At 42.6% G+C, this 13,893-nt stretch overlaps 1 protein-coding gene across 4 annotated transcripts in view; it reads left to right on the top strand.

The window, feature by feature from the left end:
• Window positions 1-13,893, top strand: part of DOT1L (DOT1 like histone lysine methyltransferase) — a 101,406-nt gene that overhangs the window by 42,469 nt on the left and 45,044 nt on the right. For all 4 annotated transcript variants that reach the window (XM_026655040.2, XM_026655041.2, XM_026655042.2 and 1 more), the window contains exons 7-8: window positions 46-108; window positions 10,617-10,672. In XM_026655040.2, coding sequence (XP_026510825.1) covers window positions 46-108; window positions 10,617-10,672 — 119 coding nt within the window. The remainder of the gene's footprint in view (window positions 1-45; window positions 109-10,616; window positions 10,673-13,893) is intronic.

Below are 13,893 nucleotides of genomic sequence, written 5' to 3'. Positions count from 1 at the left end.
GCGAGATGTCCTAATGGGTGGTTTTGTTTTTCCTCCCTCTTCTAGACGATGGACAGAGAGTTCAGAAAGTGGATGAAATGGTATGGGAAAAAACATGCAGAATACACAGTGAGTGAAACTCAGCTGAAAATCTTTGTGCTCCACTAATTATTACTGATGTTCAGAGTTTACAGGTCCCCCTCCTCCCCTTCCCCAGCCAAGAAGCAGCTTCCTGGCCTTTATCTTGCTGCTGCTGAGCGATGCTCTCTAAAATACATCCTCCCAGAGCCCTCCTCTTGACTCACTTGACGTTTGGTGTGTGTTATTGGGAATGTTATTGAGGCTTGCAGAAATTCTTGGAAGACTTTCTTATAAATTCTCGTTACTCAGGCTGTTTTCTGCTCCCACATTCAAACTTCGTTAAGAAAATTGCTCCCTGATTAGCCATTTACCTGTGAGAAATTCATGTCATCCTGTTCTCTAGTGGCTCTCTCAGAACCCTGAGACTACCCCTGCTTGTTTGTGTCTTTATCCCAACCTCCCCTAAAAAAAAAAAAAAAAAATTGTTTCAGGTCCCATAGCTGCCATGCTTCTAGTCAAGGAGGGTTGAGTTGGGTCATTGTTGTTCCCTAATCATTCGGAGGAATTGTCATTGGGTGATTCAAGGAATCTTCCCTTCTCTGAGATTTCAGCTAGCTACCACTACAGCACTCCTAGCCTGGGAGCAATTGACCAGGAAACAGATCATGGTCTCTAATGTGATTTTTTTTTTTTGCACAGAGCTCTACGGCTAAGCTATTAGACCACTTTGGTCCACTTGCCTTTGAATTTCCCAATATTATCAAATGGCCTCTTGTTGGTAGCCAGGCTTTGGCATGAAGGCGGGATACGTTAATTTTCCTTTGCAGAGAACTCAAGACTCATAATACTCTAATATCCAGTGACCAGCCTTGTAATGTAAGGGCTCTCCTATTTCTCCTTGAGAAGTAGGCCATCTGCTGGAATAAGGTGACAATGTTGCCTGTCTCAAAATATCCCCTTGCTGAAACTGACATATAGTCACTGTTCCTTTAGATATATGCTGATTCCATGGTAGGAGTAGTTTGCAGTTGGATTAATGTCAAGGCTGCAAACTCTTTCCTGCTGTGAAACTGTATGCAGGCCTTCCTTCCCAGGAAATGGCCATATGGCAGTCTTCCAGGGTGCTACCCAGCTGGCATTATATGAAAGAAATATTTACTGAAGATATTTCACTTATGATCTGTGTAACTTAAAGACTAGGGAAGGAACCTAGCCTGAAATACTGAATATGTATTCATTGCATTAAGCTATGAGTATTGCCACATTGTATATTACATGTGGCAGAATCTGACACTATAATGGAAACAAGACTGCTTATTTTTGTTCAGTTCTTTGGCTTTTATAACGTTTCCTCCGATGGTAAGGACTGAGGCCAAAATTTTCAAACTTGCGTGCCTAAAGTTAGGCTCCCAAATAAGTGTCTTGCTTTTTCAACACTTTGGAGCAGCTGAGCTCCCATTGAAGTCAATGACAGCTGGGGTTCATGGCACCACTAAAAATCAGGTCACCTTCTATATTGGGGTTCTCAGACTGGGGGGTTGTGACCCCTCAGGAGGTCACAGGATGGTTACATGGGGGTCTCGAGTGGCCAGCTCCGTGAGGCTGGCAGCCCCGAGCCCCCATTAAATGAGATTACTTCCCTCGCATTTTTAATTTATAAGGGGGTCACACTCAGAGGCTTGCCGTGTGAAAGGGGTGGCCAATAAAAATAGTTTGAAAACCACTGTTCTATAGAGATGCCTAAATACGGATTTAGGAGTCGAACATTAGGTCAACTAGGTTTGAAAATTTTCTCGTCTCCGCCCCCTTATCATACATGGCAGATTTTTACTCGCTCTTTTTTTTGGCTTCTAACATCTGTTTCATCACTAATCTGCTGACAGTATATGTATGTGTATCTCTAACCCTGACAAGAACCAGATAATGAACAGTTTTCCCCAAAGTCAACATATCTTAGCTAAGGATATGCACTTCTTGGTGGATTGCAATGGACTCTTTCCATAATGCTTGTGGCATGGACATTGGGTAACGGAAATGAGTCCCAAATCCTTCTATATTTAGTTCTCCCACATGGCAACATGCTGAGAAGCCATCTTGTCTTTGGCAGTAAGACAGTAATTCCATCTATTACCTCTGTAGTAATACAGGCTGTTACCACCGTGACTAGAATGCATTGGAAGGCACAAGGCTGAAAGGCTTCATCTGAGTGTATGGAATGTAGTGGTGATAGGCAATGCAACTGCACTTGAGAGCCCTCTTTTGCTTCTTGTAAAATGGCTTGGTTACCACCACCCATTATCTCCGAGAAGGGGCGCTTTAGATGTTTTCAGGGGGTTCTCGAGAGCCCAGTCGGTGACCAGCATCATCAATATGACTAAGGACTGGAGTAGTTTGTGACCAACTAGATTTTAACTATCAGAGGGGTAGCCGTGTTAGTCTGGATCTGTAAAAAGCAACAGAGTCCTGTGGCAACTTTAAGACTAACAGATATATTGGAGCATAAGCTCCGATGAAGTGGGCATTCACCCACGAAAGCTTATGCTCCAATACATCTGTTAGTCTTAAAGGTGCCACAGGACTCTCTGTAGATTTTAACTGTGTAAATTCCATTCCATGCAACTGGATTAAAAATTATAAAGTTAAATATTTTCAAAAGACTAAAAAGTTGGTGGTGGGGGGGAGGGGGAGAAGAGGGGAAGATTGGCAGAAATCCGTGGGAACAAGTCTCTGATCCTAGCTGCTGCTTTGTATAAATTATTTGGACAGTGGTATTAAGTTCATTCATATTGTTGCTGCCTTGCTCCAAAAGTCAAACCTGTGACAGACACGAGACAGTAGTAAATCCTGCTGTTCCTCCTGCATGAATTTTTTTTTTTTTGTTCACAGCTAGGTATCCATAGTTCGAGTCTAGTGCAACTGGCTCTGTGTTTGTACTCTGAAAAATGACTGACAGAATAACATCTTGGTGTTCACATTGACTCCATATCCAGTGTGCTCAGTTTACAAGTCTGGTGTTGGCTCTTCCCTAGTCCAGTCCCTCAAATGTGGCCTGGAATTTGAGAACTGAATTGTTCTCTCTTCTGGATGGAGCCTCAGCAGCAGCAATGGATTCTGAAATCAGAACTCAGTTAAGAATTCTGTTGCTTCACCGACCTAAACAAATAAGTAAACAAAATATCTAGGTTGCTCTTCTGCATTCCCATTGCATTTGGTCTCCAGTGCTAACAAGAATAAAAAGGAATAAAGTATGTTTTAGTGAGAAGAGTCAGCATACAGAATTTACACAGTCAGAATACCTACAGAGGCAGATCTGTTGAGTAAGCAGATGCCATTTTAACATTGTCACTTTTCAATCGATAATTGCATTGTAAAGTTCTCCAGCTGGTGCAAAACATCTTGAGGCATTTTGGAGTCCAAGGCACTGGCTGAGCTACAGCTGCTAATAATGGGTTATCACCGAAACGTAAAGGTATTTTGGGCAGGAGGGAGCAGAAGACTGGAGAAATTGGAGGAGAGAGGTTGCTCTTTTCTCTCCTTTCTGTGAAAATATATACCACTTGAAAAAACCCACCATCTGTGGCTATTAGTGCCTTCACATTGTTGCTTAGGACACCGTATCCCGCTGTGGGTCACTTGAGTCTTTTGGACAAGAGGGTTCCGCTACAAACCTAAACCCCATTCATTATCTATTCATTCTTTGTCTTTGACTCTAAAAGAACATTTTCTAGTGTCTATTTCCATGAAACTGGAACTAGTTCCTTGAAAGTTTGCAAGGTTAGTTTCAAACTTTTTTTTTTTTCAGGGTAACTGTTATCCCAAGGAAATAGCGTTTTTCTTAGGTGATTAGAACTGGATAATTACATAGTCTTTCTCGGGGAATTTCTGCACATGGTCAGTTATCAAACTAAAGTTTAAAAACTCAGCATTGCAGTTAACACAGACATATGGTACTTCATAGTTTCCAAATGTAAATATCCCCATGTGGATCCAAATTCAGAACAGTATCCAGGTATATAGGACATAACATTTGAGGAGCCACTTAGAAAAAAGTGCCTGAGTGTTCTTCCTAGAGTATCTTTGTATTGAGTTCTGTGTCCTCAAATGCCTCCCACCTGTTGTCTTACCATTTCCCTAATAGGAAAGGGTTCATTCAGTGATACGTGTACATCAGGAGAGGAGTTGTGTGCAAACTTGCACAGCTGGCTGGGGAAAAGAAGATGCCAAATTCACACGTCTAATTTTCAGCATGGTGAAAGGCTTAGCTTTTTCTGGTTTGGTGTGGATTGATGACAGAGCAATTCCCCTGCTCTTCCCTTCTGCCAGAAACAGCTTGCTCTAGCCATAGGGGGAAATTCTTTCCAATGCCTGAGCCTTGGCGTAAAGTGAAGGAAAACATGCAGACTCTTAAGGTATGGCAGGGGTGTAGGTCAATGTTATACAGTGTGTAATCTTTCCTGCTCCCACCTCCAGGGGAGTTATACAAGTTTCCATGGAGTCCTACCGTAGCCATTTGTAGTCCCCAAATCCCTGCTGGACTGTAGTGGTGTTTTGGGGCATCCATACAGCAAGTGATCTGCTCCGGAGTTGCCTTAATGAACTTTTAAACCCAATGTGAACACTGGTGTAAATTTGGTTAAAGATGAGGGTAAAACTAGGGTTCACTTTTATTTTGCAAAACCTTGTTTGTCTGGCTTTGGCTTTTTAAAATCAAGAGTGGATTGGATCATAGCGTTCTTTATCCGGCCTTCCCAACACTTTGGTATGGGAGGTACCAGGGCTGGGAATGGAGAACAGGGAATCCAGATCAGAGAATCGTAGGACTGGAAGGGACCTTGAGAGATCATCTAGTCCAGTCCCCTGCACTCGTGGCAGCACTGTGTATTAGACTCAGACATATATTATAACTTTTCAAATTTCACTGAGACTGAACATAGGTCTAATGGTTGCTTGGAGTTGTGCACTTGATTTATCCCTCTCACTCAAGCAGACTGTATCATAGAAGGAAATCTCACTCGCCTAGGTATTGACTCACCCCGTCCCAACCCCACAAATGAGCTTGGGTGCATTAATATGTGTAGTCCCTACAGCAGTGTCTTTTCTCCCCCTCTCTTGTAGCCGGCAGGCCTCACCTAGCTTTTCTGGTAGGCTTGGGTGTGTCCTGGACGCCATGTGTTGCCTTTTTCACAAAAGTCTTGCTTCAGAACAAAAACAGTGAGTTTTGTACAGCACTAATCAGTATCTCAAGCTTCCTTGATATGACTTGCACTGATGTATTTTGTAGGCACATAACTGTCATTGCCTGTGCTTAAAAGCTTCCATTGCCTAACGGTGAGTTCTCTGCAGTAAGGGTGTGGGCAGGATGTGTATTTGTCCTAGATATTTTTGAATGCCCTATTTCAGCGGGAAACTCGATGTTTTGGTATTTGAAAAGCCCTCCAAACGTCCCCTGTGGCTTTGACATGATGCCACGTTTCAGAGGTTTGGATTATTGCCTCTAGTTATTTTTGCAACGAGCAGGGGCTTAAAAATAACCATGTGTACTTTTCCAGGCAGAACTAACTGTTTTTGTGAGCCAAGCACTTTGCCCTGAGACTGCTAGAATGAGACGTTGTGTATTTATGGCATTGTGCAGTCAGAGCTTTACCACAGAGCCTTCCAACGCAGGTCTGAGGAGAGAATGTTAGCTGCTGTTATATTTTGGAGCCCAAAGCTCTGAGAAGGGGACTTGGCCTTCAGAAGCAGCTGTTGTTATCCCTTATAATGAATAGAGACCTGCAGTAGTGTTTCTTGTTGCTTCCTATGGGCGTGACCTGTCAGTTTGCTTTGAGTTGGAGACATCAGCTACTGTGAGCAATTCCTGCAGTCTCTGAAGAGCCAACCTATCTGTCTGAAAACGGGAGGGAAAACCTGCCTCTGCTTCTAAATTTAGAAACAATGGGGGCTGGCTGCTCTCTGAAGTGGATTTCAGTGAGCTAATTATCCGTTTAGATAAAGCAGGTCCCCTGCATTGTCTAGTCAGATGAAAATATCTGCATTACAGATGGTCCTTTCCATTCATTATTCACTAAGGAGATTAAATTTCTATGTGTGAGAGAGAGCACTGTGGGGGTGGGTACACTGATTGGAAGAGACCGAGTGCATCCCTACTGCTGCTGTTGCCATCTCACACTGACAGGCTGTGGTTTTCCTGTGTGACCTCGACCGCACAGCATTCTGTACTTAAGCTGTGCAATAACCCATCAGAAGCTGGCTGTGTAGCTGTTTAATTACCAGGGAAGAGCTCAAATTTCCTTACCGGTTCTTGTTCCAAATGAAACTTGGGGATTCTTGTTTGTGCCACTTGTTTTGGGTACTGTTGGGAGATCTCAATTTGAGAGTGACTTTGGGGATACTTGCATTCTCCCTTGGGGCTGGTGAAGGTCAGTAGCACTACTAGGGAACTATGACCTGAGGGATGATGGGTGGTTAGCTCTCTTCACTTCCCAAAATAATTAAACAGCATCTCCTACTATCAAACTTTGCAGCAGGCAGTTCTCCCGCCTTGTTGGCTGGAGGGATACTGCTACAGTAGGGATATAAGTCCATAAATGGTTTGACGACGACTAAGGGAGGATATGATTGAGGTCTATAAAATCATGACTGGTGTGGAGAAAGTAAATAAGGAAGTGTTGTTTATTCCTTCTCATAACACACGAACTAGGGGTTACCAAATGAAATAGGCAGCAGGTTTAAAACAAACAAAAGGAAGTATTTTTTCATACAACGCACAGTCAACGTGTGGAACTCTTTGCCAGAGGATGTTGTGAAGGCCAAGACTATAACAGGGTTCAAAAAAGAACTAGATAAGTTCATGGAGGATAGGTCCATCAATGGCTATTAGCCAGGATGGGCAGGGATGGTGTCCCTAGCCTCTGTTTGCCAGAAGCTGGGAATAGGTGACAGGGTATGGATCACTTGAGGATTACCTGTTCTGTTCATTTCCTCTGGTGCACCTGGCATTGGCCACTGTTGGAAGACAGGACCCTGGGTTAGATGGACCTTTGGTCTGACTCAGTATGGCTGTTCTTATGTTCTCACGCATCACATAATTTCCGCACTGCTTTTAAATAAGTGGTGGTGGATCACTGGTGCAGAGTCCCCTTCCTTGCTTCCATATTGAGAAATGTACCAGTTACCTACTAACTGGAGATAAGAAACTTTTATGACAGTGGTTCTCAACCAGGGGTCTGAGGCCTCCTGGGGGGCTGCGAGCAGGTTTCGGGGCGGGGGGGGGGCAATGAAGCAGGGCCAACATTACTCACTGGGGCCCAGGGCAGAAAGCCGAAGCCCTGCCACATGGGGTTGAAGCCCGGGCCCTGAGCCCTGCCCCCCGAGGCTGAAGCCGAAGCCTGAGCAATGTAGCTTTGCGGGGGCCCCTGTGGCATGGGACCCCAGGCAATTGCCCCGCTTGCTACCCCCTAACACCAGCCCTGGCTTTTATATGCAGAAAACCCGTTACTGTGACACAGGTGGGCCGTGGAGTTTTTATAGCATGTGGTGGGGGGGCCTCAGAAAGAAAAAGGTTGAGAACCCCTGTTTTATAACACAGTTGGGCCACAGCCATGTTTAAACATGGCTATTTTTGTAGTGTAGATGAGGCCAAAATGACTACCTCTTTTAATGGCAGTTTCCCATTTCTGGTGCAGATTTTACCCAAGCACTGGCTAAATGTGGGTTAGCTTCTACAATACAAAAATAACCATGTTTGAACATGGTTCGGTGGTCCACTTGAATTATAATATGGCGGCTACTTGGCTGGGGAGACAGGAAGAACATTTTCATGTTTAACCCTGGTATGTGGCTTATCAGAGTTAAAACATAATTCCTTCATTTGGTTAAAACACTCTTTTTCTGTTTGCATAGGCAAGATGAATCGATATACGGTTAGGTCACAGCCCTTTTTACAGGGACTTGAAATGTAATCAGTTTAAATAAATAAATAATTTAAACATAGTTTCAGATGCTACTTCCAGCCCTGAGTCCTCCAACTAAATGGTTGACTTTATAGTCTGTGCTTTCTCTCCGGGTTATTCTTGGAAAGGTCCACACAAACAGGAGAAACTGACTAGACGTGGGGAAACCGTGAAACTGACTCAACACACATTGATGTCAAATGTACAAAGTAAACAGAAACAGAGACTTGTTTTGCCCTCTGTCTTTTAGTTAATCATTTGAGATCTAACCTGTAACACTGATAGATAAGACTTTCAGACAGAAGTGTGCAAGTCTTTCAGACAATTAAATTGAAAGTGTCCTTTTAGGTGGTGGTGGCAGAGCCTAAAAAATATATATACTTAAGTGTGTGTTTGACTAATGTATTTACCAGCCTCTCTGGTGTCGCATGATTGTTTTAGCTTTTAAAAATGTTCAGGAGTTTTTGGCTTAGCGCCTCTTCCCATCTGATTCCAATTCCTAAAATGAAGTTTATTCTGCAATAAGAAAGCATGGATTTAAGGTAGAGTTAATCTTCTATTTAACGGAACTGAGTGATTATAAAATGGGTTTGTAGGCATTGTGCTTACAATGAGTATTTTAGCCTAGAGGTTAGAGACAGAAATGATAGCTCCATTTGCATTTTGGAGTTCGTCTTCTGACCAGCTGCTTTCATTTATAAAGCTTCTAATTTAGGGCTGTAAGAATCTTATTCATTCTCTTACCTTGGAGTCTGATTGATGTTTATCCCCTGTTACACACTCTTATTGTTGCTTACTGTAAGATTTTGCAAACTCCTGCCCTCTACAAGTGGAAGGGATCCCAGCACAGTTTTAGTTGCTGAAACTGTATACCACCCGCTGTAATATTCACTGTGAATTACTGGTGTTGGGAATGTTTGTGGTGTCGTCTCCACATCAGGAAGAGAGGACTACTCTATTGCCCTGTCTATGCTTGGGGAATTTTCTAAAAACTTCCCACCTCTGACAACACTGGCTCAGCTCCACTGGTATTAGTGATGTTGGGCACCCTAATATAGACAAGCTGCTGGTGTTTCTAACATCACATCGTTTAGATAACTCTGCACAGAATTACATAATCATGTTAAATATGCCGACAACCCATCCAGCGCTCCCAACATTGTTAACACCAAGGGGAGCTGTGCCAGTATTAGCAATTCTGGAATTCTTTTTAGAGACTGTCCTCAGTGTAGACAAAGGTCTATGGTGGTCTTCCTCAGGGATAAGAAGGCCTTAAATTTTGGTGGAATTGGACTTAGACTTGAAACAAATCACAGAAAATATAGACCTGATATTTTACATGAGCCAGTAGATATTCAGTAGTAGAACAGTGTCCAGTGGACTCTGATAGGGATCTTGAGTATAGTGAAACTCTGTTTACAATGAAATCGAGTAAAGGTTCCGTGTTTCAGTGCTTGTAGTGTGCAGACTGCAGTTCAAGTTCCATCAACTCAATGTGTTGATTTGGGAACAGAAGTAACTTTTATTTATTATAAGGTTCCATTGTATTCAGGGAGGCTTGAATTTTATAGGAATCGCTCCCAGACTGACACCATATGTAATACTGGTGGCTACAATTTCTAGAAAGTCAGATGGCAACTCAGGCAGGCTAAGATAACTAAAAGGCTATGACAGCAACAGTAAAATATTAGCAGTTTGGATTTGGACCGTGAAGTCTGCTGTCCAAAGCAGGCAAATTGTTCATTGGTACTTGGCTTGTGTGGGTGTAGAGCAAACTGTCCAATTTTAGTTTCGTTGTGAACTTCACAATATTACAGTGGAACGGGTGGCCTCTGGAATTGAGTATACTAGACATCTATCATAACCAGCCCCATTGGAAATACTTTCCTTAATTAACCAAGTGCAGCTATTGTAATATTTGCAATATTCCATATTGTAATTTCACGGAATACTACAAGTTAGTCATTCAAATATCAAGGTAACTTAGGGCAAGTCTACATTAGAAGCGCTACATCGGCGTAACTGTGTCACTGAAGCGCCTTCGGTGAAGATGCTCTATGCTGACTGCAGTGGAAGTCAATGGTTGCTGAAGACGCTCAGCTTCCCTGAAAAATCAGGTACTGGGGGTGTCAAGGTGAGCACCCAGCCATTGAGGAAATCTAAACTAGTGGACATGTTTGCAGATTTTGGCCTAAATCTTCATGCTTCAGTTCCCCATCTGTAAAATGAGAAGATGCATTCATTTAGTGTATGTGATGAGCTTGGGTACTGCAGTGATAAGTCAGTAGAGAAGCCAATGAGTCAATAAAATCTTTTGTGGTGTTGCAATATTTGGATGGTGGGCAGTAACTGATTAGCTCCTCCTTGAGGGTAAAAGGATATCTGGATATAGGGAATGGGCAGTGGAAAGGGAGGTGTCTCCTTGTCTTGGGGAGTGAATGGAGTTGTTTGAAGGGATGTGGGGTAGTTTTCTCCCTGAGGCATTTCCTGAAGATTTCAAGTGGCCCTATTCATAACCAGCATCACTGAGTCTAGTATGTTAGCCTTGCCATGTACAAAGCTGAAAGAGACATTCAAATTTTTGTCTGTTTTTTTTTTTTATAGCTGGAAAGAGGTGACTTCCTCTCAGAAGAATGGAAAGAAAGAATTGCAAACACAAGGTACAGTAGAACAGTTGATTGTGGCTTTATGAATTTGTAATATTTGTCAGTGTATCATAATGGAAATCGGGAGAATGGCCAACTCGTAATACAGAATTTCCATAGCTAATATTTAAAGCATATATGTGAGCTTCCATGCTAGCAGTATGGGGAGCCTGATATCTGACTGGAGGAAAGGGTTTTCATGCATTCCCAGAAGTATTAATTGGAGTTCCCAGCATAAATTCCTTGTGCACCGCTAGAGTAGACCCCTTCTGTGTTTGCATTTCCTTTAGTCTGTCAGTGACTCTTGCATAAGCACCAGCTTGAGTGGCTGGTACAGTTGCTTACCTTCAGTTTGGGTGAATATTCAACTATCCAAGAGGATCAATGCAACAGAATAGCCTAATTGAAATTGGCTATTCTGTTGCATTGATCCTCTTGGATAGTTGAATATTCACCCAAACTGAAGATCCGTATATAGAGATGGAGTCTTTTTTAAACTGTAGCATACTGCTGCTGAAGAGGGAAATGTCATGGTTCAAAACACTCCTAAATTTTTGTGAAAGGTTTCATGGTCATAGAGCCTTGTTAGTAGATACTAATCATGCATCACATGATGGATAGAAAAGAAACATTTAATGGCAGATCTGCTCCTAGACCACCCTCTTTCTTGGAGAGATGGAAAACAGTTGACAAAACGGCTCATTGAAAATCTTCAGGGCTGTGGCAAATTATGGACAGTTTCCAAGACCATGTTTAAGAGCACACTCAGGAAAGGCGTCTGCCAGGCTGAATTTTGCCTTACTATGTATCCCAATTAGACTTCTTGGGCTGCCTTTTAATTTGTGGGCAGACTTATCCCAGCCGTGCAGTGTGGTGTGGTTTTGCTTTTGCTTTATTAGTTGTTTGCATCTTTACACACACATCCCTCTATACCCCTTCCAGCTCTCTTCCATTTCTTTGGAACAGTTTTTAATATAGGCTTTAGATTAGAGCTCTGCAACCCGACGGAACCTGATTTCCAGTGTTGGCTCGGGTGGGGTTGGCTCTCCTCCGGCCCGTGGGGTGGTGCAGCAGTGGCTACGTATCCTGCTTCTGCTGGCCACTGTTACGGAGCAGCAAGCACACCGCAATGGACTGAGTGTGCTGAGCAGTCACGGCACATCTCACTTCTGCAGCACAAGCAATGCAATGGGGGCAGCTGCTGGCAGGAGCAGGGCATGCAGCCACCGGCTCATGCACCCACTGCCACACTGACTCCAAGGACAGGAGGAGGAGAGCCATCCCTGGGGGAGGAGGCAGTGGCAGCATGAATGCAGCATGAATGCATCAGGTTCAGGTTGGAAATTGATTCGACCCTCTCGGGCTTGGGTTCAGATCAGGCCTAGCCCAGAGCAGACCTCTGCTATAGATTGCACATGGAGACACTGGTAGATCTGTGGCAGTAAATGATGGCTATTCTTTGTTACTTTGAATAGTATGCAGTTGATTGTCTTCCTACCAGCTCACAACCATCTCCTCCCTCCCACAAAAGTTCTTAAAGCAAAAAATTAATTTTTCATCCTCAAGCGTAGTCATTTGAGTTTTTGTGAATGCAAATTGATCAGCATCTGCTATTTAAAGAATTTTTTGATTGATCAATTGCTATTTTGGCCCAGCTCAATTTCCTAATAAAGTGAAATTTCCCCCTTCATTTTCTGTTGTAAGCAGTGTGAGCATCCTAGGTGATGGCCTTCATGATGATAGTAGCCACTTGGATTTTTAAGAGCACTCCTAGCTATTTCATTTGGTTAAAGGGTTTTATAACGCCATCCCCGATCCAACAGCATCACTTACCTGATCTAAATTGTGCTTCTAACAAAGCAGATAATAATAGGCGTTCCAAAAGTTCAAACTCTTAAAAATGCATGTTCACTTTTGCACATGTACAATTCTCGTTCATATTTGTGCTCTCGCTGATGCTTAAGCAAGATGTGTGGCATTTATTATTCATACTGTCTGCACTTGTGGTTTAGCAGTCTGCACTGAAAAGGCAGTAAACCAAATAAGGGGAAAGTCAAGTTAGTTTGGTCTCCAATGTGCATAGTAAATATTCCATCAGAATGAACATTTAAAAAAGATTTCAGTGGACTTTTTCTTTTCCCCTTCTCCCCTTAAAATTCTCTAGTGACTTTAATACATGTGGCCATGCTCAGGAGACTTCTTTTGCATAGGGGTGGGAAGCAGGATAAAAGGAGCCCATACTGGCCTTGCTTGCCAGAAAAGTTTCCCATATTTGTAAGAGCAGGTGTGGGCAGAACAAAGATCTTTTTTTTTATTGGCATAGATTTTTTTTTTTAATTGTGGCTTTTAAATAGCTTTGGCTACGTCTCTTAAACTTAGTGCCCTTTAAGTGTGTGTTGTATGGAGACACCAGAAGGGGAAAGAAGAATCCAAATTAGTTTCACTTGCAAAGAAATAAATTCTTATAAAATAGATGGCAGTGGCTGAAAAAAGTCCTGAAGAGCTTGATCCTGCAAAGCGCTGAATATCTTCTGAGAGGTGTCAAGGATCCTTATTTCCCACTGAAGCCAGTGGGAATAGAAAACATTTGGAAACACAATATCCGACCCAAAGTTAAATGCTTTAAAAGTTACACCCAGTGTAACGTGTGTATTCTCCATTTGTAATGTGTCCTGTTTCTTACTGCTTGTGGTTGAAGGTCTCTTTTTTTCCACTTCATGACACTTTTCATCTTTACATGGCCATGTCTTCTTGCAACTTGTTTTGATTTCTCTTTTCAAGGCTTAAATATTTTTGGGGGGTGGTGAGCCCCTTGCAAGATTTAATCCCTCCGCCACGAAAGACCTAAATGTTTCCAGTGTAGGATAGAGCCAAAGACAGCCTTAGGGACAGCAAGGCTTGTTGAGAAAGCGCTAAGAGAACGAGATTATCAACCCAAATGCCTTAGTATTAACCTGGTGAAAAGGCCTGTAGAATTTCACCATCATTTGTGGGGGCAGGGGGTACTTAGTAAATCAATTATTACTTGTAAATACGTCTTCAAATTACCAAAGGTATAATTGGATTCAATAGGTATCTGTCAAGATGGGCTGTCACCACTCCTTAAGTTTGATTGAACAAGTGTCATAAACATGTTAGCAGTAGGTATGTTCATATGCACTGTAAAAAGGCCACCAGGCATTATGGAGGCATGATGAACATACTTTTAATATTATGATAGTGAAACTTGCTAGTGT

The sequence above is a fragment of the Terrapene carolina genome, unplaced genomic scaffold (genome assembly GCF_002925995.2).
Source record: "Terrapene carolina triunguis isolate 2854851 unplaced genomic scaffold, T_m_triunguis-2.0 Scaffold194, whole genome shotgun sequence".
Taxonomy (NCBI): Eukaryota; Metazoa; Chordata; order Testudines; family Emydidae; genus Terrapene; species Terrapene triunguis.
Note: the sequence above shows the minus strand (reverse complement) of the source record. Positions and strands in the feature narration are given on the sequence as shown.